Here is a 23170-nt window from a genome sequence, read left to right as displayed (position 1 = left end):
TTTCCAATGTGCTGAATTATTTTATAATTTTCCAAGAATCCAAGCATTTCTGAAGGGATTGAATTATTAAAATATTCCAATGTAATTGAGTGTTTTAAATTGCTTCTGGCAAGTTTGTGCAAGGAAACATGCTACCTAAATGATTAGGTTAAATATCATTTATGCTTGTTAGTTATAAATTTTGTATCTAAATGTACTTTGTTCCCTTTGTAGCTATGCAATAATAATGTGGGAAGTCCTTTCAAGAAAACGGCCATTTGAAGGTGAGTTCTATCAGGTTTTGATTTCAGACCTTGTGTTGACTTTGTGCTCTATAAATGTAATTGGTAAATTCTAATCCATCCATTTTCAGGTGACACATTTCATTTTTACCAACATGTTTAATTGTCAGACTTGGCTCTATGGTTGCACTCTCGCCTCTAAGTCAGAAGGTTGTGTTAAAGCCCCAGTCCAGAGACTTGAGCACATACTCTAAGCTGACATTTCAGTGCAGTATTGAGGGAGTGCTGCACTGTCGGAAGTGCTGTCTTTCAGATGAGATGTTAAACCAAGGCCCCGTCTGCCCTCTCAAATGGACAGAAAAGATCCCATCACACTATTGGAAGATGAGCAGGGGAGTTCTCCCAGTGTTTGGGCCAACAGTTATCCCTCATTCAAAGTCACCAAAACAGATTATGTGGTCATTTCTTTCATTGCAGTTTGTGGAATCTTGCTGTGTGCAAATTGGCTGCCACGTTTCCCTACATTACAGCGGTGATTACACTTTAAAAGAATCTCATTGGCTGTGGTGCTTTGGGGCATCGTGAAAAGTGCTATATAAATGCAAGTTGTTATTTTTTTCTTTTTCTACTTCAAAAACTTTGTTCCCAATTACAAATGGCTGTGTTTTGGGGTATAGGGAAAAATTATAAATCTCACGAATTACGGTATTCCCAAATTATTTCCAACAAAATTGATCAGCATTTAATGGATTGTATTGCTGAATAGTGTATCTTGGTAAAAATGATCTTTTCGGTCTTCTAAATGAAATCATTCATCATTTAAATGAAAATGCTTGCATGAAATAACTTAATTCTGTCCCTGTTAGCACAGCCACAAGAGTGTGGAACACAGGATATTTATAAGGAAATTCTGACTTTGCATCTTTTTTTTATCTATTGTCTTTTTGTCCATTTAACTTTTTTACATTTTGAATGTAAAAGGTTTTCATTTGGTTAAACTTTTTAAACTGCTGCAAATTTTAATTGATATCAAATAGGTTTTGTTTATACTGTAGTTAACATTTCTCATCTACAATTCTTTTTCTCAGATGCTATAAACCCAGTGCAGATCATGTTTAGTGTACTACAGGGTTCACGACCCGACACCAGTGAGGAGAGTTTACCATTGGACATCCCCAACCGCGAAACACTGCTTGAGTTAATTATTAGTGGATGGTCTCAAAACCCTGATGAGCGGCCTTCCTTTATTAGTAAGTTGTTACAAATGTGCAGTATGTGGAATGAAAGGGTAACTGTAGAATGGGCGATTGTAGTAAGATGGCGCCAACATCGGATGTGTGAGGTTCCTGCTGTGGATACTTAATCCACTGCCTACTGACATTCTTCATCATTTACAGTAACTATTCCCCAATTCAATCATGGCACATTCCTCATTGTTAATTCAGTGTAATTGTTATTGTATCAGTTTTAAACAGCCTTCCCCTTCTCACTTTCCTACCTGCAACTAGTCCCTGGCAGGGTGGTTTCAAAATTTAAAGCTAAAATGAATAACCATTCATCTAAAACTTGTTTGTTTACAAAGAATGCCTCATGGAATTGGAACCAGTGGTTCGAGCATTTAATGAACTGACTCTACTTGAAGATGTTTTGTATCTTAAAAGAGCAAAGGTAAGTGCATTTGAATTTGTTCCTTTTGGTTTTAAAAAAAAGTGGTTAGAGCTTTTATCCCAATTGCCAGGATAAATAAGTAAAAATTAGTTTTTACATTGACTATTATATCTAACCTGTAATTATTACCATAATCACATGGATCAGCGGCTTGTTTTGTTTGTGTTGCAGTACCGCAGTAAGTGATGCACGTATGACCGTCAGAGTTTTTTACGGTGTAACTAGCAGGGTAGAGAAGAGGGAACCAGTGGATGTAGTATATTTGAATTTTCAAAAGGCATTTGATAAGGTGCCACAAAAGAGGTGGTTACACAAGATAAAGGCTCATGGGATTGGGGTAATATATTAGCATGGATTGAGGATTGGTTAATAGACTGCAAACAGAAAGTAGGAATGAACGGGTCATTTTCGGGTTGGCAGGTTGTAACTAGTGGAGTGCCGCAGGATCAGTGCTTGGGCCTCAGCTATTTACAATATATATCAACAGTATGGAAGAGGGGATTGAGTGTAATGTATCCAAGTTTGCTGACGATACAAAGCTAGGTGGGAAAGTAAACTGTGAGGAGGAAGCAAAGAGGCTTCAAAGGAATATAAACATGTTAAGTGAGTGGGCAAGAAGGTGGCAGATGGAGTATAACGTGGAGAAATGTGAAATTATCCACTTTGGTAGGAAGAATAGAAAAGCAGCATATTTTTTAAAAGGTGAAAGACTCAGAAATATTGGTAGTCAGAGGGATTTGAGTGTCCTTGTACACAAATCACAGAAAGTTAACACGCAGGTACAGCAAGCAATTAGGAAGGCAAATGGTGTGTTAGCCTTTATTGCAAGGGAGTTGGAGTATAAATAGAAGAGTATTTAGAGGTCTTGCTGCAATTATATAGGGCTTTGGTGAGACCACACCTGGAGTACTGTGTTCAATTTTGGTCTCCTTACCTAAGGAAGGATTTACTTGCCTTCGAGGCGGTGCAACAAAGGTTCACTAGATTGATTCCTGGGATGAGAGGGTTGTCCTATGAGGAGAGATTGAGTAGAATGGGCCTATATTCTCCGGAGTTTAGAAGAATGAGAGGTGATCTCATTGAAACGTAAAAATTCTTAGAAGGTTTGACAGGGCAGATGCTGAGTGGCTGTTTGCCCTGGCTGCAGAGTCTAGAACTAGGGGTCATAATCTCAAGATGAGGGGTCGGCCATTTAGGACCAAGATGAGGAAAAATGTCTTCACTCAGGGTTGTTAATCTTTGGAATTCTCTACCCCAGAGAGCTGTGGGTACTCAGTCGTTGAGTATATTTAATACAGAGATCGATAGATTTTTGGATTCTAGGGGAATCCAGGGATATGGGGATATGGTGGGAAAGTGGAGGCGAGGTCAAAGATCAGCCATGATCTTACTGAGTGGCAGAGCAGGCTCGAGGGGCCGTATGGCCTACTCCTGCTCCTATTTCTTATGTTCTGGTGGAGAGGTGGCCACGAGATGCCTATTGTGAGCTATGGGGAAGAAGAGAGAATTGGAAAGAGAGTCATCTCTTGATTGCTATTGCATACCTCCTAAGCAACCAACGCAAATCAGCATTGGAAGCAACCTGCTTGCCCCTGTAGAGCTTGGGGAACAAAGGAAAATGGAGGGATTTGAACAAAGCCAACAGAATGCTGAATTATATAGCCAAAACAGTAGTGTACCAGATAGATGAAGTCATATTCAAACTGTTCAGTGCTCTAGTCAGACCTCACTTTGAATACTGTATTTAGTTCCAATCACCTGAGATGCAAGTACTGGAGGCAGTACAGAGAAGAGCCTCATATCTATTGCCAGGGACTGATACTTATTGCTAGAGGTCTGAGTTATGAGGAAAGACTAGAAAAGCTTGGCTTTTCAATCTTGATGGAAGGTGCTGAGAAGTGATTTTGTAGAAGAGTATAAGATAGTAAATAGTACAGGAAAGGTAAATCCAGATTATCACTTTAAACTAAATTGTAAGAGTAGAGCTAGAGGATACAGATTCAAAATGATAATGCCAAATTTAAGACTGATATCAGGAAGTTCTCCTTTACTCAGGGAGTGTTCAATACATGGAATGGATTTCCAGATAAAGTAGGGGAGGCAAAATCCCTGGAATAATTTAAGAAACAATTAAACGCAGCAGATAGGAAACTTTAGAGTCCTCCATCATCCAGCTGGGTGGGACTGCGCTCGCCTGGTTCCATCCTTATCTATCCAGTCATAGCCCGAGAATCACCTGCAATGGCTTCTCTTCCCACTTCCGCACCGTTACCTCTGGAGTCCCCTAAGGATCTATCCTTGGCCGCCTCCTAATTCTCATCTACATGCTGCCCCTCGGCAACATAATTTGAAAACACGACGTCGGATTCCGTGTGTATGCTGACGACACCCAGCTCTATCTCACCACCACCTCTCTCTACCCCTCCACTGTCTCTCATTTGTCACACTGCTTTCCGACATCCAGTACTGGATGTGCAAAAATTTCCTCCAACCAAATGTTGGGAAGACGAAGCCATTGTCTTCGTTCCCTGCCGCAAACTCCATTCCCTCGCCACCGACTCCATTCCTCTCCCTGGCCACTGTCTGAGGCTGAACCAGACTGTTTGCAACCTTGGCGTCCTATTTGACCCCAAGGTGAGCTTCCAACCACATATCCGCTCCATCACCAAGACCGCCTACTTCTGCCTCTGTAACATTGCCCGTCTCCGCCCCGGCTCAGCTCATCTGCTGCTGAAAACCCTCATCCATGCCTTTGTTACAACCAGACTTGACTATTCTAATGCTGTTCTGGCCGGCCTCCCATCTTCCACCCTCCATAAACTTGAGCTCATCCAAACTCTGCTGCCCATATCCTAACTCACATTAAGTCCCATTCTCCCACCACTCTGTGCTCGTTGACCTACATTGGCTCCCGATCCGGGAATGCCTTAATTTAAAAATTCTCATCCTTGCTTTCAAATCCCTCCATGGCCTCGCCTCTCCCTGTCTCTGTAACCTCCTCCAGCCTTACAACCCTCCCAGACCTCTGCGCTCCTCCAATTCTTGCCTCTTGCGCATCCCCGATTTTAATTGCTCCAACATTGGCGGCTGTGCCTTCAGCTGCCTTGGCCCTAAGCTCTAGAATTCCCTTCCTAACTTGTCTGCTCTCTCTACCGCTCTCCTCCTTTAAGACACTTCTTAAAACCTATCTCACTGAACAAGCTTTTGGTTACCTTTCCTAAACCTCCTTTTATGGCTTGGTGTCAAATTGTTTTTGATAACGCTCCTGTGAAGCGCCTTGGGATGTTTTACTATGTTAAATTTGTTGTTTGGATAGATGAAGTAAGATGGGCTGAATGACTGTCCTCATTTAATTATCTTGTGACCTTTTTGCAATCTTGCGAACACCTCTCCAAAATAAGGTGTATTTTCTTTTCTTTTATTCGTTCATGGGATGTGGGCGTCACTGGCGAGGCCAGCATTTATTGCCCATCCCTAATTGTCCTTGAGAAGGTGGTGGTAAGCCGTCTTCTTGAACCGCTGCAGCCTATGTGGTGAAGGTTCTCCCACAGTGCTGTTAGATAGGGCGTTCCAGGATTTTGACCCAGCGACGATGAAGGAACGGCAATATATTTCCAAGTCGGGATGGTGTGTGACTTGGAGGGGAACGTGCAGGTGGTGTTGTTCCCATGTGCCTGCTGCTCTTGTCCTTCTAGGTGGTAGAGGTCGCGGGTTTGGGAGGTGCTGTCGAAGAAGCCTTGGCGAGTTGCTGTAGTGCATCCTGTGGATGGTACACACTGCAGCCACAGTGCGCCGGTGGTGAAGGGAGTGAATGTTTAAGGTGGTGGATGGAGTTCTAATCAAGCGGGCTGCTTTGTCTTGGATGGTGTCAAGCTTCTTGAGTGTTGTTGGAGCTGCACTCATCCAGGCAAGTGGAGAGAATTCCATCACACTCCTGACTTGTGCCTTGTAGATGGTGGAAAGGCTTTTTGGGGAGTCAGGAGGTGAGTCACTCGCTGCAGAATACGCAGCCTCTGATCTGCTCTCGTAGCCACAGTATTTATGTAGCTGGTCTAGTTAGGTTTGTGGTCAATGGTGTCCCCGAGGATGTTGATGGCGGGGGGATTCGGCGATAGTAATTCTGTTGAATGTCAAGGGGAGGTGGTTAGACTCTCTCTTGTTGGAGATGGTCATTGCTGGCACTTGTCTGGTGCGAATATTACTTGTCAAATATCAGCCCAAACCTGGATGTTGTCCATGTCTTGCTAAATGCGGGCAGGGACTGCTTCCTTATCTGAGGGGTTGCGAATGGAACTGAACACTGTGCAGTCATCAGCAAACATCCCCATTTCTGACCTTATGATGGAGGGAAGGTCATTGATGAAGCAGCTGAAGATGGTTGGGCCAAGGACACTGCCCTGAGGAACTCCTGCAGCAATGTCCTGGGGCTGAGATGATTGTCCTCCAACAACCACTAGCATCTTCCTTTGTGCTAGGTATGACTCCAGCTACTGGAGAGTTTTCCCCCTGATTCCCATTGACTTCAATTTTACTAGGGCTCCTTGGTGCCACACTCAGTCAAATGCTGCCTTGATGTCAAGGGCAGTCACTCTCACCTCACCTCTGGAAATCAGCTCTATTGTCCATGTTTGGACCAAGGCTGTAATGAGGTCTGGAGCCAAACCGAGCATCGTTGAGCAGGTTATTGGTAAGTGCCGCTTGATAGCACTGTCGACGACACCTTCCATCACTTTGCTGATAATTGAGAGTAGACTGATGGGGCGGTAATTGGCCGGATTGGATTTGTCCTGCTTTTTGTGGACAGGACGTACCTGGGCAATTTTCCACATTGCCGGGTAGATGCCAGTGTTTAGCTGTACTGGAACAGCTTGACTAGGGGTGCGGCTAGTTTTGGAGGACAACTCTTCAGCACTACAGCTGGGATGTTGTCGGGGCCCATAGCCTTTGCTGTATCCAGTGCACTCAGCCGTTTCTTAATATCACGTGGAGTGAATCGAATCGGCTGAAGACTGGCTTCTGTGATGGTGGGGATATCGGGAGGAGGCCTGATGTAGGTTAAGAGCTAGCAGCAGGTTGCATGCCTCTTACCTTGAATGAAAAATAGTCGCAGCATGGATGGAAGAATTAAATACAACTTAAAAAATATATTACTTTACCGTCCATATGGGTGGGGGTGTAGAACTCCATGTTGATGCCAATCTGACTCACTGGCCTGCTATCACTATGTTCAAACTGATAAAATCTATAGGACTTTTAATTGTTGCTGAGTATATTTCTAGTTGTTTTCAAATCTTTTTTTAAATTATTATTATAGGGGACTTGTGACTCGGGCCTTTTCTCGGCATCATATGAAAAACTCACCGGAGACTTGAAGTCACTTAATATACCAGTACAGGTAATAAATACATGCTTTTCTCCAAGTATTTCAGTAAACCTTAAGAAATGAAAAAAATAGCACTTACCAGCTTGCATATTAAAACCTAGTCAGGAATAGATCCTACAATGGCCTTTTCTTCAACTACTTACTCCAAAAAAAATCCTCCTTGTTTAATTTATCCTTGACAAAAATTCAGGGTTAAGGTCACTGTAAATTTTTATGCTGGGGTATTTCTTAAGCCAGTTCCATTCCTTGAGTATGCTCCAGAACGTCTGCAGTGATGGCAGGGTCACACTTAATGGCCATTCATACCTTCCCACAACAAGATCTGAAATCTGCCAGCATTCAATAGAGACTTATGTGAAAATAATGGATGAAAATCCTGCTCATAGCCCAATTTCCCAATATGAGCTCCTGGCGGGAAAAGCTCTGCATTGGGATCAAAAATTTGCAACGTTTACTCTAATATCTGTATACATGATGGATTAAGAAATCAGACTGGAAGGTTGGAATGAGGTGAAAATGTGAAAATGTGTAAATGTGTTCATCTGAGACAGGCTGTAAGAATGCATCAGAATTACAAAAGTTCAAAAGGGAGTGGATTAGAATGTGAAAAGGAGAAACTGACAGGAAAATGAAGGAGACAGCGGGGGTCATTTTTAACTTCACTGCCTGGGCAGTGACCTAACGGTGCGGGTCATCCGCCCTCATCGAACTTGCCAGATTTTCGTTCCATTGATTTCAGAGGTACTATTCTTGGTTGCCATTCAGCTGATTTGTAGGAGGCCCAAGACAGAAAAATAAGAGTAAGAGTGAAAGGGGGAATTGAAGTGAGGAGGCATATGGAGGTCAGGATCATGCTTAGAGACATAAGAGAGATGTTAAGCAAAGTGGTTCCCCCAATTTAGAGAAGACCACACCATAAGCAGCAAATACAGTATGCTGAATTGGAGGAAGTACATTTAAATTGCTGTCTCACAGGGAAGCGTCTGACAGTAGTGTGGGGAGAAACAACGGTTATATGGAAAATTGTCGGGGCGGACCAGGTGACAGATGGAATAACGAGGGTGTCGCGGAGAAACGGTCATTCTGGCAAGTTGAAGGGGGAATGGAGGGAAAGATGTGATTGGTAGTGAAATTATGTTGTAGATGATTATAAATGATCATATGATCCAGAGGCTAGTGTAATGCGAGGGGTCTTGTCATCACCAAAAAGCAAAGAGAGGAGGTATGGAAAGTGGACAGGTGCTGCCGAGGGCCTTGTCTACCACAGACAGGAGGAAACCTCAATATAGAGGAAGCAATTGGTCCAGTTGCAACACATTGTTTTGTATAAGCTGCAAGTAGGTGATGATTTAGAAATGTGATATGCATTAGATAAATGAAATATGCTATTGAAAGTACACTAGCTTAATATGTTGGACCACCAATGAATAATGCCTTGGTGTGGTAAAATACAGTTTTGATTTCCCCATCCTGGGCTCTCAATCTCATCTGTGCAGCTGTAGGGAATTTCATACCTCCTCTCTTTGCTTTTTGGTGATGACAAGACCCCTCGCCATTACACTAGCCTCTGGATCATATGATCATTTATAATCATCGACAACATAATTTCACTACCAATCACATCTTTCCCTCCATTCCCTCTTCAACTTGCCAGAATGACCGTTTCTCCGCAACACCCTCGTTATTCCATCTGTCACCTGGTCCGCCCCGACAATTTTCCATATAACCGTTGTTTCTCCCCACACTACTGTCAGACGCTTCCCTGTGAGACAGCAATTTAAATGTACTTCCTCCAATTCAGCATACTGTATTTGCTGCTTATGGTGTGATCTTCTCTAAATTGGGGGAACCACTTTGCTTAACATCTCTCTTATGTCTCTAAGCATGATCCTGACCTCCATATGCCTCCTCACTTCAATTCCCCCTTTCACTCTTACTCTTATTTTTCTGTCTTGGGCCTCCTACAAATCAGCTGAATGATACTAGTGATAGAGATATAGAGTGCATTTCAAATGAATTTTTGTTGACCTTCAATATTTTGTGTTCACTGTACTTCTCTTTTGCTTTATGACAAACTTTTTTGAGCATTATGACCTCTTTAAGTTACAGAGCCACTTTAAAAAGAAGCCTTTCTATCATATTTTTGGTTTCCTGTGCTGTGGAATGCATCCTGTGCATGATCAGGATTCAACAGCACTGGGGCAACAGAGAAATGGGCAGCCTACATTCAGATAAAAAGGAAGCAGTTGCTACCAAAGGCACTAGTACTGTAATGTAAAATGACCTTAATTGGTAGATATTGTCTGTAAATTTAAACATTTCAATCTCCTAATTTTAAATTAATTTGATATCTGTATAAGTTGCTGAATTTTTCTCTCTTTTCCTGTTTGATTTGTTTCTGCCCTGCTACAGGCAATCAATCCAGGTTCACTTACCTCATCCTCACATCAGGTAGATGTCTCCATTCGGAAGTCAACAGTAGTTCCCCATCAGGTGTGGGCAACAACTCCCTCCCTATCGCCGTACAACATTTTGTCTACAGTATCGGAAAGCAAGGATGATGTGTGCAGTATCATCAGTAAGTGTGAGCGATTTATTGATGCTATGTGGCTGGTTTTAGACTCGATAGGTGAGACAAAAATGTAGGTTGTCCAGCATGAGATACCTGTTAGAGAAATGATAAAGGAGGAAGAGGCAGTAACTCGATTAACATTAAGAAATGGTAAAAGAGGTGAGAAGATCAGTGAAGTAATGCAGGGAATACAGAACAGGTTCCACGTACTAAATGATAATGATGGTGTTGCTGAAGGGGGTGAAGTTAATGAGATAATGAAGCTTAAGGGAATAGAGGAGGAAGGAATCTAAAGATTTTTTTTTGTTTCATCGGTCTTCGGTAAAAATCATTTATTTCTGAGTCAAATTTTGGAAGTGGAGGAATAGCTATTTAGAATATAACTAGCAGAAAGCATTTGAATTATAGATGACTAGATAGTTATAGATCTGAAGGAAGCTATGAAATGTAGTATAGGTTTCTACACCGGATATAGGGAGGAACAAGGACAGGTACTTTACAGAAGCATTGGGAAAAGCAGGTGCTGAGCCAAAGAAAAAGATATTTAGGAGGGGTGACCAGATGCTTGGTCAAAGAGGTGGGCTTAAAAGTAAGGTAGAGATGGCAAAGCAGAGTAGTTTGCGGAGGGAATTCCAGAAAGTGGGACCTAGTTGACTGAAGGCATGGCCAATGGTGGGGCGAAGGGACGGGAGGGGATGCGCAGAGGCACAGAAAGTTTGAGGGAGGAGGGATGTAGGGCTGGGGGCGATTATCGAGGGGGTGGGGGGCAAGGCTCCGAAAGGATTTGAAGACGAGGGCAGGAATTTTAAATTTGAGATGTTGGTGGACCAGGAAGTCTAGAGGACAGGGGTAATAAGCGAATGGAACTCGGAGCAAGACAGGACACGAGCTGGAGTTTGTGGAAGGAGGAGGATGGGAGACCGGCAAGGCGAGCATAGGAGTCATCAAGTCTGGGATTGATGAATTTATGAATGAGAGTTTCAGTTGTGGGAGAGCTAAGGTAGGAGTGAAAGTGGGCGATGTAACAGAGTTGGTCTTTATGATGGGAAGAAACTCAACTTGGGGTCGACAGGTCTCTGACATTAAGAACAGTCGTGTTAAGCCTGAGTGACCTAAAATGTTGATAACATCAATATTTGGTTTCCTTAACTGGTATAACCAGAAGAGATAAATTGTTATGGTTACCAGCAGAAAATAGCTCAAATAAATCAGCTTCTGTATTCTGAGGACCATATGTAAAATTCCTATATATTGCACACCAGAAAGCTGGAGAAAATTTATAGAGCTGTAATGAATCCAATTAATGCAAGTTAGTGTAAATCTTCATGCGTCAGTGCACCAAAATTATTTAAATTCAGGTCTTTCAAATGTACGTTTTTTTTAAAGTATATTTCATGCTAGATAACCCATAGTATAGTTCACAATTAGTTCATGCTTTAAGCATTATCTGTGATGTCTTTCCAATATTTATTTCATTCAATTCTTGTGAGCTTCCAAAACTATATGATCCATAATTATAAAAGCTTCTGAGTAAGTTTGAAAGATTTTACATACAGAATAATATTAACCTGCATATTATGGATGTCCCTGCACAGGTAACCCAGATGAAAATGTACTGTCTAGTATGAAATGTCAAGATGAAGAATTGTACACACCATCTTTAGTTGCACCCAGTGAAGAAGACAATTTGCCTCAGACTGCTATATGTCAACCAGACTGCAACTTTGCACCTAAAAGAGGAATTCCTGAAAGTGAACTGGACTCTGGGCAGGGACTAACAACTTTCCAGCCTTCCACTGGTGAGTGCAAATGTATTGTAATTCTGTTTATAGAGATCGAACTGTACAACCTGATCGTAAGTCTTTATATCTCAAAGAAAATGCCAGCTGATTACAACATATATTTATGCCATTTACTGATTATAGATAGGTCTAGATTACTAGAGTCTTCACATTTGCACCAGCCTCATCAGACTATGAAAACCAGAAACGCAGGATTTATTGGAACTGTGTTAAAAACAGAAGGGGTGGTGGGGAGAGACTACCTTCCTTGGTATCCAAATGTTATTGTTTACAGCAGAAGAGTCTGGTCTGTCTAACATCCTTAATAGGCTGGTATGGCATGTCGTCTGTAGTATTATATTTTCTTTGATCCAAGTCAAAACATATGGTAAAAAGTTCATTTGTTGGGTTGAATGTTAGGCAAAGCTAGCAATAGTGTATTAATATAAATATTCATATGGATACAACTGTCATGTGAATTGATTGCAGAATACATTATTACTTCACCAAATAATTGGAAATTTGTTGGATTTGAAATATTAGCCCACTTCCAACATGCAGCCGTGTTGCAAATTATCACTTGGTAGCATTCATACAAGGTAAAGCAATTTTCAAAATTGAAATCTGAGTTTACAGGGTGATTGAGACTAGCAGGTCAGGGTAGGAACATTTGCTTCTTTTGTTCATTTGCTTCTTAACCTGGTAAAATGTTTCTTTGTAACATAATCAAGATCCCCAATGAAAACTCCATCCATGCAGTTTTCAGATTGCTGCCTTATACTGACATTCCCCTGATATCAGTAAAGATCTGCAGCCAGACAAGTAAAGACGCAAATGAAGCTTTTGAACAGCTGCATATATGCAGTCTTGTACTTGTGCAATTTCTTCGTTGTTTCGGCTGGTAATCTCAATTCACCTCTCATAATGGGAGCACCAGCAGCCTTTCACACATTGAGGAACCACTGGAGTGAGCATAGTTGCTTTCTTCTTAGTAAACTGTACCAGGCAGATGATAAGTTGTTCCCAATTTTGATTGAAGGTGATCTCAAAATGATAACTGACAGTCTTGCAAGAATTAAGTAAGTTTGCCCTGAAATTCTTCTGGAGGGCCTTTGGGAGCAGATCTGGGCCACAGTGGAATTTCCACTGTACCATCTTAAATCCTGGTGTCAGGTACATTTGGATATTGCAGGTATATCCACTCTGGGATGGCACACTTTGGGTGCCCACCTCACCCAGGGCACGTGATTTAGCAGCAGAGCCTGGGCACTGGGTAAGTGGCCTAGCAAGAATAAATTATGAAAAATTTTAAAATGGTGCCATTTTCTCCAGAGACCGGTTTTCTTGCTTTCAGGAAACTAGTCCCTTAAAATTGAAATTGCCTCCTTCCAGGCCCTTAGTAATGCTGGACAGCAGTGTCATAGAGGCATTCCTGATGTCTATAATGTTTCTTTCATTTGCATGGTATCATAATAAGATACCCATTAATGGTTGTGCCTAACCCTAAATCCATAGGAATTTCTGATAGGGCAAAATAGGGTGAATTCCTGGTCCCATTCCAAATTCTATCCCTGCCCGCCCAACATAAACTTCAGAGTTCTCCACACTTTGGACACTGTTCCACTCTATGCTCAGACATTGGGCTGTTTTTCTATCACATAGCATCTTGCCAGAAGTCCCGCCCCAAAAAAATGTTAAACACTACCATTGCGGCTGTTTGTTCAAGTGTCAGCCAATGTTGGTACGTGATCCTCCAACCCTTGCACTGTGAAGTGCTGCTCCTGTTTGTACTTGGCTCCATTTACTGATGTAAGTCTTATGTGCAGGTTTCTTCACAGAGTCTTTCTCTCAAGGTGTGGCTCACCAGTGGATTCAAAGCAAAAGGGAGGATATTATCAAGCAGATGACAGAAGCATGTCTGAATCAAACCCTGGATGCCCTGATTTCTCGTGACCTAATAATGAAAGAGGACTATGAGCTAATCAGCACCAAAGCCACAAGAACAGCTAAAGTCCGACAACTCCTAGACACTAGTGACAACCAAGGAGAAGACTTTGCCAGAGTTATTGTTCAGAAGTTAAAAGACAATAAGCAGATGGGCCTTCAGCCTTATCCAGAACTATCTACAATATCCAGCTCACTCCCTTTTATGAGCCTGATAACGTCCAATTTCAAATACAAGTGACTATTATTTAGATTTGTTTCTTCAGGCCTGCTGTTGTCCTGGGTTCTTTAAGCTATAATGTTATAGCTGATTCATCTTCAGTGGTCTTTGTACTGCACTGCAGGTTGCACCTAATGACAGTACAATGTTTTAAAAGTTTGAATAATTTTCTTACAAGCCAGGAATTGTGAATTTTACCACTGACAAATCCTGTTTAGTCAGGTTGCCTGCTCCACACTGTTGTCATAAGTTGGAAACACCAGGTTGATAGTTGTCCAACGAGCAAAAAATGAATTCTAATGGTCTTGCACCATGCTGTTACATTGGCTGCCATCATGAAATAGTGTCTCAACTGGAAGGGGGTAGAGGCTGTTCTTCATTGTGTCTTCTCAGCTAATTCCATTGATTGCCTCATGATAGGATGGCACAACAGCCTAGATTAATCAATGAGGAGTGCAGTTTACACCTCAATTTTTAGGAGTGGATTTTAGATGGACTCAAATGGAAATGTGTTATTTTCATCCAATTTTTCAAGGCTAGGTCATTATTATTATCATAAATGTGCATAGTTCCAGTTATAGATTTGGGTTTGTGCCGGGTGCTCACTAGTGGTGGGAGGAGAAAATTACATATAAGTGAAATTTAATGGGATGGGGACAATTAAAAGGGCAGTTTCACAATAGGACGACAACAATTCTGAAAACTTTTGGCTCAAAGGCAGCTCAATCCGTTAACAGTCTTTGTCAAGGCTGATGGGGAAGGGGAGTGAGACGTGATGGACAAAAATGACAGGAGAGTGAACCAAAATGCAGGGATGAGTCTGCAGGCAAATGATGAGCACCCAACCCCCAGTTTGGCTGCTGAAGTGGTGCTGGTGAGGAGGGTGGCCTTCTATATCACTTCATGGTGCAATTCCCATCAGCATTGCAGCATGCCTAACAGGAGCTTAAGCTAAGTTTCAGGCCACAGCTAGTCGTTACTGCCACTGAATGTGTCAATTCAATCCTGCATGGTCGCTGCAGGTGCCCTTGCAACAGATGGCACTGCTCTGCATTGGTTTTTTGATCTGTACTCTTTGAAGACAATTCCCCATGTTGGTTGTTCAGTAGCGACTGCAGATATGGTCTGTGGCATCATATCGGGTATGGCCAGTCAGGGTACACTGGCTATTGATCACCTTGGTAGTGCCACTGAAAGCATATCATACTATGATTGGGGGGTGTCATGTTTTTGGATTATTACATCAGATAAAGATAAAGCTTCACTGATCACTGTCATATACAGACCATATGTCCCCTGAGATCCAGAGTGCACTTTTTTTGAGCAATATCTAGGTAAACAATAACAAGGTCCAGAGATCAGAACAAAGAACCTTTATTTTCTGCACAGCTACTAGGATATATCACATGCTGCCATATGAATTCTCCTCTGGATAGATTCAACATGGAGGCTTTGAACTAGCAAGTTGGTTTTATTTACATAATGTAGATGTATGAACAGTTTAACGTAGTGAAATATATCTCTCTAAATGTCTCGATTATGTAAAACAAGAAAGATTTAACTCACTATCTCTCTTAAACGTATAACCTGAAAAGCTGCGATCTTGACATAAGTTCACCATGAATTGTGTGAACATGGTGGGTGCCCACCAGACTGTGAAGGCTGGAAAGTCTGACAGAGGAGACCAATTCCGCCCCCTCCACCACAAAACAACTTTTCAGTTTCTTTGGCAAGGGGGTCACATCGGATCCTTTCCAGGGGTCCAGACTTCAGCCCTGTCCTGGCTTCTGCCAGGTGGGCCTTACTCACCAGGTTTACCTCTGCTGACCATTCGCCGGGAACTTCTCAAGGCTGAAGTCATGAAAACTGCTGATGGAGTCCCCACCTCCAGTGCACCCTCTCCTACACCAATGGCCTTGAAAGGGCTGCCCCCACATGACAACTCATTAGCACTAGATCAGGACCCAGAGGCCAGGTCTCTGTTCTGACCATTCTGGCATAGTCCTGCAGAAGTTACAGTGAGTGTATGCTGGAAGAGCCATAGGGTTTTGGTGTTATAAACACAGGTTTGTTTGCCATAACTATTATCTAGCCTAGCACTCCTTTGGCGTTAGCTTTTTAAAACACAGACAACCCTCTGGCTGCAAGATTCAGACTCTGGCTGCCTGAAGACTGAAGCACCATGGCTGTGGACTACCAATATAATTCTGTAAGAGATGGGGAAAGCCCTAGACTGTCTGTCACAGAGGGCTCCAGCCAATCAATGGCCTTGTCCACCTCTTTGAGGTCTCAAACAGCTGTCAATTAAATTCATTACCTCAGGCTGGAGTCCATCCGTAGATCTGTGTCCAGGGGTTTTGCAGTGCTCCTGGCACAAAAGCAGCAGATAATTTCATTAGAACTAACAGCCACTCATCAATATTGAATGATGGCCATCATTGACAATGGCAAAGATGCTTGTCATTTAATGTGGCAACACTATCCAATTGACGGTTTGAATTTTATCCTCAACCTTTTCATGTATGAAGAACACACCAGACAGCTCATGTGGAACTGACCTGATGTGTTTTTCTTTGTGTGATCCCGTTTTAACCTCTTACATGCTAGTTCTAGCGGTATAAATATCAAAAAAATTAGAACAGACTAAAGGGTATGTCACGGGGTACTTCTGAGGAAGCACCCAACATTATGGTTAGTCAGGCACTGATATATGTTAGTGGTGGTATTGAGTCCACAGTCCCAGTTTCCTTTGTGAATAGGACCTCCACTTGCGCTAATAGCCTGCCGTTCACTTCTGCCTGCAGAGGTGGCTGTGTGCGTACTGGTGTGTGGGCACAGATCACCTCTTGTTTAGCCTGGCATCCCTCCGTTGGTCTTCCTTTTCTTCCAACCCCTCAATAGGGGGATTCCCATTGGGAATTCCCATCTGGTGCCAGTAAAGGTGTGGAAGCAAAAAAAAAATTAGAACAATTTTGCACAAACGCTCATGAGAATCTTAAGTGCATGCAGGAAGGCAAATAAAGACAAAAGGTCTAGAAATGACTGAAATAAACCTTAACATTACTGTGTTCTTTAAATCAACTTCTGTGTATTTACCAAACAACACTGGAAGCTCAGTTCACAGTTCAATTATGAATAGATGTCTTGCACATTGGGAAATGGCGTGCAGGATTATTCCTGCCCAAATTTTAATATTTAAATGAATCTCCCAACAGTCTCAAGCAGATACATCTTACTCCTGATGTATTACATGCTTGAAATAGGTGCATAGTGCTGATCCAGGTTAACATCTCCACCCACTTGTCTAACTAGGCATACTTGATAGGAAATCCAAGCTCATTTATCAATAGAAATTTAACTGCCTTATCATAGAATCATAGAACGGTTACAGCACGGAAGGAGGCCATTCAGCCCTCGAGTCTGTGTCGGATCTATGCAAGAGCAATCCAGCTAGTCCCACTCCCCCGCCCTATCCCCGTAGCCCTGCAAATGTTTTCCTTTCAAGTTCTTTGAAAATCATGATTGATTCTGCCTCCACCAACCCCCTGGCAATGCATTCCAGATCCTAACCACTCGCTGTGTAAAAAAAGTTTTTCCTCATGTCATCTTTGGTTCTTTTGCCAATCACCTTAAATCTATATCCTCTGGTTCTTGACCCCTCTGCCAGTGGGAACAGTTCCTCACTATCTACTCTGTCTAGACCCTTTGATTTTGAATACCTCGATCAAATCTCTTCTCAACCTTCTCTGTTCCAAGGAGAACAACCCCAGCTTCTCCAGTCTATCTATGTAACTAAAGTCCCTCATCCCTGGAATCATTCTGGTAAATCTTTTCTGAACCCTCTCTAAGGCCTTCACATCTTTCCTGAAGTGTGGTGCCCAGAACTGAACACAATCCTCCAGTTGTGGTCGAACCAGTATTTTAGAAATGTTCATCATGACTTCCTTGCTTTTGTACTCTATGCCTCTACTTATAAAGCTCAGGATCCCGTATGCTTTTTTAACCGCTTTCTCAACCTGCCTTGCCACTTCCAACGATTTGTGTACATATATCTCCGGATCTCTCTGTTCCTATACCCCTTTTAGAATTGTACCTTTTGGTTTATAATGCCTCTCTTCACACTTCCTACCGAAATGTATCACTTCGCATTTTTCTCCATTAAATTTCTTCTGCCACATGACTGCCGATTCCACCATCACTATCCTCTTCACTGTTCACTACACTTCCAAGTTTTGTGTCATCTGCAAATTTGGAAATTGTGCCCTGTATACCCAAGTCCAACTCATTAATATATATCAAGAAAAGCAGTGGTCCTAGTACCGACCCCTGGGGAACACCACTGTACACCTCTCTCCAATCCGAAAAACAACCGTTCACCACTACTCTCTGCTTTCTGTTACTTAGCCAATTTTGTATCCATGCTGCTACTGCCCCCTTTATTCCATGGGCTCCAATCTTGATGACAAGCCTATTATGTGGCACTTTATCAAACGCCTTTTGAAGGTCCATATACACTACATCAACCATATTGCCCTCATCAACCCTCTCTGTTACTTTATGAAAAAACTCTATCAGTTAGATAAACACAATTTGCCTTTAACAAATCCGTGCTGGCTTTCCCTAATCAATCCACACTTGTCCAAGTGACTGCTAATTCCGTCCCGGATTATCGTTTCTAAAAGTTTCCCTACCACTGAGGTTAAACAGCCTGTTCTGTAGTTGCTGGGTTAATCCTTACACCCTTTTTTGAACAAGGGTGTAACATTTGCAATTCTCCAGTCCTCTGGCACCACCCCCGTATCTAAGGATGTTTGGAAGATCATGGCCAGTACCTCCGCAATTCCCACCCTTACCTCCCTCAGCAACCTAGGCTGCATCCCATCCGGACTTGGTGACTTATCTACTTTAAGTATAGCTAGCCTTTCTAGTACCTCCTTCATCAATTTTTAGCCCATCCAGTATCTCAACTACATCTTCCTTTACTGAGACTCTGGCAGCATCTTCTTCCTTGGTAAAGACAGATGCAAAGTACTCATTTAGTTCTTCGGCTATGCCCTCTGCCTCAATGAGTAGATCTCCTTTTTGGTCCCTGATAGGCCCTACCCCTCCTCTTACTACACATTTACTGTTTATATGCCTATAGAAGACTTTTGGATTCCCTTTTATGTTGGCCACCAGTCTATTCTCATACTCCCTCTTTGCCCCTCTTACTTCCTTTTTCACTTCCCCTCTGAACTTTCTATATTCAGCCTGGTTCTCAATTGTGTTATCAGCCTTATATCTGTCATATGCCTCTTTTTTCTGCTTCATCTTACTTTTTTCATCCAGGGAGCTCTGGCTTTAATTGCCCTACCTTTCCCCCTCATGGGAATGTACCCAGACTGCACCTGAATCATCTCCTCCTTAAAGGCCACCCATTGTTCAATTACAGTTTTGCCTGCCAATCTTTGATTCCAATTTACCCATCCAGATCAGTTCTCTGCCATGACCTTCCAGCTGAAGTGTAAGCTTGGGGAGGGGTGGGGGGAGGTAGAAAGGATTTAAGAACATAATAAATAGGAGCAAGAGTAGGCCATGCAGTCCCTCGTGCCTGCTCCACCATACAATCAGATCATGGCTGATCTTCAACCTTAACTCCACTTTCTTGCCCGATCCCCATATCCTTTGATTCCCCTAAAGTGTAAAAATCAATCCATCTCATCCTTGAATATATTCAATGACTCAGCAGCCACAGCCTTCTGGGGTAGAGAATTCCAAAGATTCACAACCCTCTGCGTGAAGAAATTCCTCCTCATCTCAGTCTTGATTGACCAACCCCTTATCCTGAGACTATGCCCTCTAGTTCTAGACTCTGCAGCCAGGGGAAACAATCTCTCAGCATCTACCCTGTCAAGCCCCCTCATAATCTTATATGTTTCAATGAGATCACCTCTCATTCTTCTTAACTCCAGAAAGAATAGGCCCATTCAACTCAACCTCTCCTCATAGGACAACCCTCTCATCCCAGGAATTAATCCAGTGAACCTTCATTGTACCGCCTCCACGGCAACTATACCCTTCCTTAGACAAGGAGACCAAAACAGTATGTAGTACTCCAGGTGAGGTCTCACTAAAGCCCTGTACAACTGTAGTAAGACTTCCTTACTCTTGTACTCCAACCCCCTTGCAATAAAGGCCAACATGCCATTTGCTTTCCTAATTGCCTGCCGTACCTGCATGCTAACTTTTTGTGTTTCTTGTACAAGGACACCAAAGTATCTCCGAACACCAACGTTTAATAGTTTCTCACCATTTAAAAAATATACTGTTTTTCTGTTCTTCCTACAAAAGTGAATAACCTCACATTTCCCCACATTATACTCCATCTGCTACCTCCTTGCCCACTCACTTAATCTGTCTATATCCCTTTGCAGACCCTTGTGTCCTCCTCACAGCTTACTTTCCTACCTAGCTTTGTATCATCAGCAAACTTGGATACATTACACTTGGTTCCTTCATCTAAGTAATTGATATCGATTGTAAATAGCTGAGGCCCAAGCACTGATCCCTGCGGCACCTCACTAGTTACAACCTGCCAACCTGAGAATGACCCGTTTATCCCTACTCTCTGTTTTCTGCCCTTTCACCAATGCTCTATCCATGCTAATATAGTACCCCAACCCCATGAGCCCTTACCTTGTGTAACAACCTTTTATGTGGTACCTTATTGAATGCCTTTTGAAAATCCAAATATACTACATCCACTGGTTCCCCTTTATCTGCTAGTTACATCCTCAAAAAACTCTAATAAATTTGTCAAACATGCTTTCCCTTTCATAAAACCATGTTGACTCTGCCTAATCATATTATGATTTTCTAAGAGTTCTGTTACCACTTCCTTAATAATGGATTCCAGCATTTTCCCAATGATCAATGTCAGGCTAACTGGCCTGTAATTCCCTTTTTCTCTCTCCCTTCCCTCTTGAATAGCAGTGTTACATTTGCTACCTTCCAGGCAACTGGGACCGTTCCAGAATCTAGAGAATTTTGGAAGATCATAACCAATGCATCTGCTATCTTTGCAGCCACCTCTTTTAGAACCCTAGGATGTAGGCCATCAGGTCCAGGGGAATTGTCAGCTTTTAGTCCCATTAGTTTGTCCTGTACTTTTTCTCTAATGATAGTAATTGTTTTAAATTCCTCTCTCTCATTTACCCCTTGGTTCCCCACTACTTTTGGTATGCTTTTTGTGTCTTCTACTGTGAAGAAAGATACAAAGTATTTGTTTAAAGCATCTGCCATTTCCTGATTCCCCATTATAATTTCTCCTGTCTCAGCCTCTAAGGGACCAACATTTACTTTTGCTGCTCTCTTCCTTTTTACATACTTGTCCAACATTTGATTTGTGAAAGAAAGAAAAAGAGTAGAATATAAATTTAAATTTGACTAATTTGAAATATCATCCTCCATTCAGCTTCCTTTAGTTTGAACGATGAGCAGTCAATGTCAATCAATTGCACAATCGACACCGGACTTATTCTGTTAATTAGCCAACAGGAAGTGCCTTGGGGAGTTTGCATTATGGTGTTAACCTTTCTCTGCATTTCTTCATCATCTATAATGATGAATAATATGAGAGCTGCTATTCCCGTTGTGAATCTGAAGAAGTTTGCAGGATGCACTGTTAAAATTTAATCTGCTGTGCATTTTTATTTATAAAAGTCCTTAAAAGGTGGTGCTTTAACAGAATTATTATATTTGGCAGTGCTACAGTATTTTTTTAAGAAGGATTGGAGTGGTGTTCTTTGCTGCTTAAGTGAGACTAATTCTCTGCCACCTAAGCCATATGTTCTTGCACAGATTGCTCTTTTTACAGCTCTTATCACCATTCGTAGTTTCTCTGCTGATCTCAGTTGGTCTTTCGTGAGTACAGTAATTCAACCATGCCAAAAACAAACTAAAATTACCAAGCTTTATTGTAGCCATGGCTTTGTATATTCTGAGCTATGTTGACTATGTACACACATCAGACTTGTTCAGTTTTGATTTAATAGGTGCCATTCCTTGGTCCATGATGCTGATGCTGTGTGTTTTCTTAGTTTGATTTTATGATTTTATAAAAGATGTTCCATTCTGCTTTGGCGTTTAATACAGAAACTGTAAAATATGAGTTTTTTTATTTGTCCATGTTGTGGTTGTGCTGACTCGCATAAACTTAAAACATGAATTCCATGAATTGTTTGTTTGACCTTCTATCATATTTTACAGTGGTTTAGTTTAGAGATTGATGCAGGTAGACATGATTTGCAATACTGACTGAATATCTTCATTCCATATCCTGTGTTGTAATAACAGATAAGGAAGACTTATCAATAAATCGCATTGCATTGAGAGCATAGTTGGGCTTTCCTTATTGGAGAATCTATTGCTGGTTAATCCATGTACAAGAATTGCCCATAATCCGAGATTTTCCAATCAGTGTTACTTTGATGCCAGCAGTATTCTATTTATTTTAGTTGGGTTACTGCTGGTGTTATAATAATGGCAATTGGAAAATCTAGGCTACAGTGTCTTGTATGACACATCTTTTAAAAGTAATAGCTTCTAATGGTTGTCCACTCGCGAACAGTGGCTGTCTACTGGCGTAATTGTACAATAGCACCCTTTATGTAGCATGTTTTGTTTCTTCTCTTTCCATGCTCCTTTTCCTCTACTCTCCCGACCCTTGCTAAAATGCTGTGCCTCCATTTCGTCCCAAAAATATCCAAAAATAAAGCAAAATGTTTGCTGAAGTAAAAGCAAAATATACTGTGGCCTAGAAATTTGGCGCACGATGGGTGCAGGGTACAATCCCTGCACCTGAATGGTGAGGCACAAGGCATCCCCGATATTGTGCCTCACGCCTCATTTCCTTGAAGCAGACGAACTGCAGAGAATAAAGAGACAGCTTGCCAGTTGATGCATGTTTGAACATCGGACCACTGTGACGCTGGCTGCAACCCTCAGGTAAGTGAGGAAGGGTGGTGGCCGGGGTGAGCGATTGGTGACCGGGGAGGATTGATACCTGAAGTGCGGGATCACATTCTTTTAATGTGAGGTCAGGAAGAGCAATTTAGCGCCTCCCAGCTCCACACTCATGTAAGTATATTTTTAAAACTTATCTTGTTGGTTGCGGCATAGCTGGCAGTCTCTTTAAGGACCTCCTGTTAGGCCGCATGTAGGCCTGGTTTTTCTGCGTGTAGGACCGAACTTGCAGTTGGGGCCCGTTATTTGCATATGCACTACATTTTTTTTTTTGTCCTCTGCCTATATGGTGGACAGCGCATTTCTGGCTCATAATGAGCGTGCGCGTCCTGCCGGCCATACTGGAGGCTTGGGAGGCCGTTTAGCATCTGAAAGACT

The 23170-nt window shown here is 42.2% G+C and overlaps 1 protein-coding gene across 2 annotated transcripts in view; it reads left to right on the top strand.

Annotated features, from left to right (window-relative positions):
- ripk2 (receptor-interacting serine-threonine kinase 2) overlaps nt 1–22159 on the top strand; it is a 48201-nt gene extending 26042 nt beyond the window's left edge. For both annotated transcript variants that reach the window (XM_067979464.1, XM_067979471.1), the window contains exons 5-11: nt 214–263; nt 1310–1471; nt 1804–1889; nt 7204–7284; nt 9685–9850; nt 11440–11643; nt 13452–22159. In XM_067979464.1, the coding sequence (XP_067835565.1) occupies nt 214–263; nt 1310–1471; nt 1804–1889; nt 7204–7284; nt 9685–9850; nt 11440–11643; nt 13452–13810 (1108 nt within the window). In that variant the 3' untranslated portion in view covers nt 13811–22159. The remainder of the gene's footprint in view (nt 1–213; nt 264–1309; nt 1472–1803; nt 1890–7203; nt 7285–9684; nt 9851–11439; nt 11644–13451) is intronic.
- The last annotated feature ends 1011 nt before the right edge of the window (nt 22160–23170 follow it).

This window comes from Heptranchias perlo, chromosome 3 (genome assembly GCF_035084215.1).
Source record: "Heptranchias perlo isolate sHepPer1 chromosome 3, sHepPer1.hap1, whole genome shotgun sequence".
Taxonomy (NCBI): domain Eukaryota; kingdom Metazoa; phylum Chordata; class Chondrichthyes; order Hexanchiformes; family Hexanchidae; genus Heptranchias; species Heptranchias perlo.
Note: the sequence above shows the minus strand (reverse complement) of the source record. Positions and strands in the feature narration are given on the sequence as shown.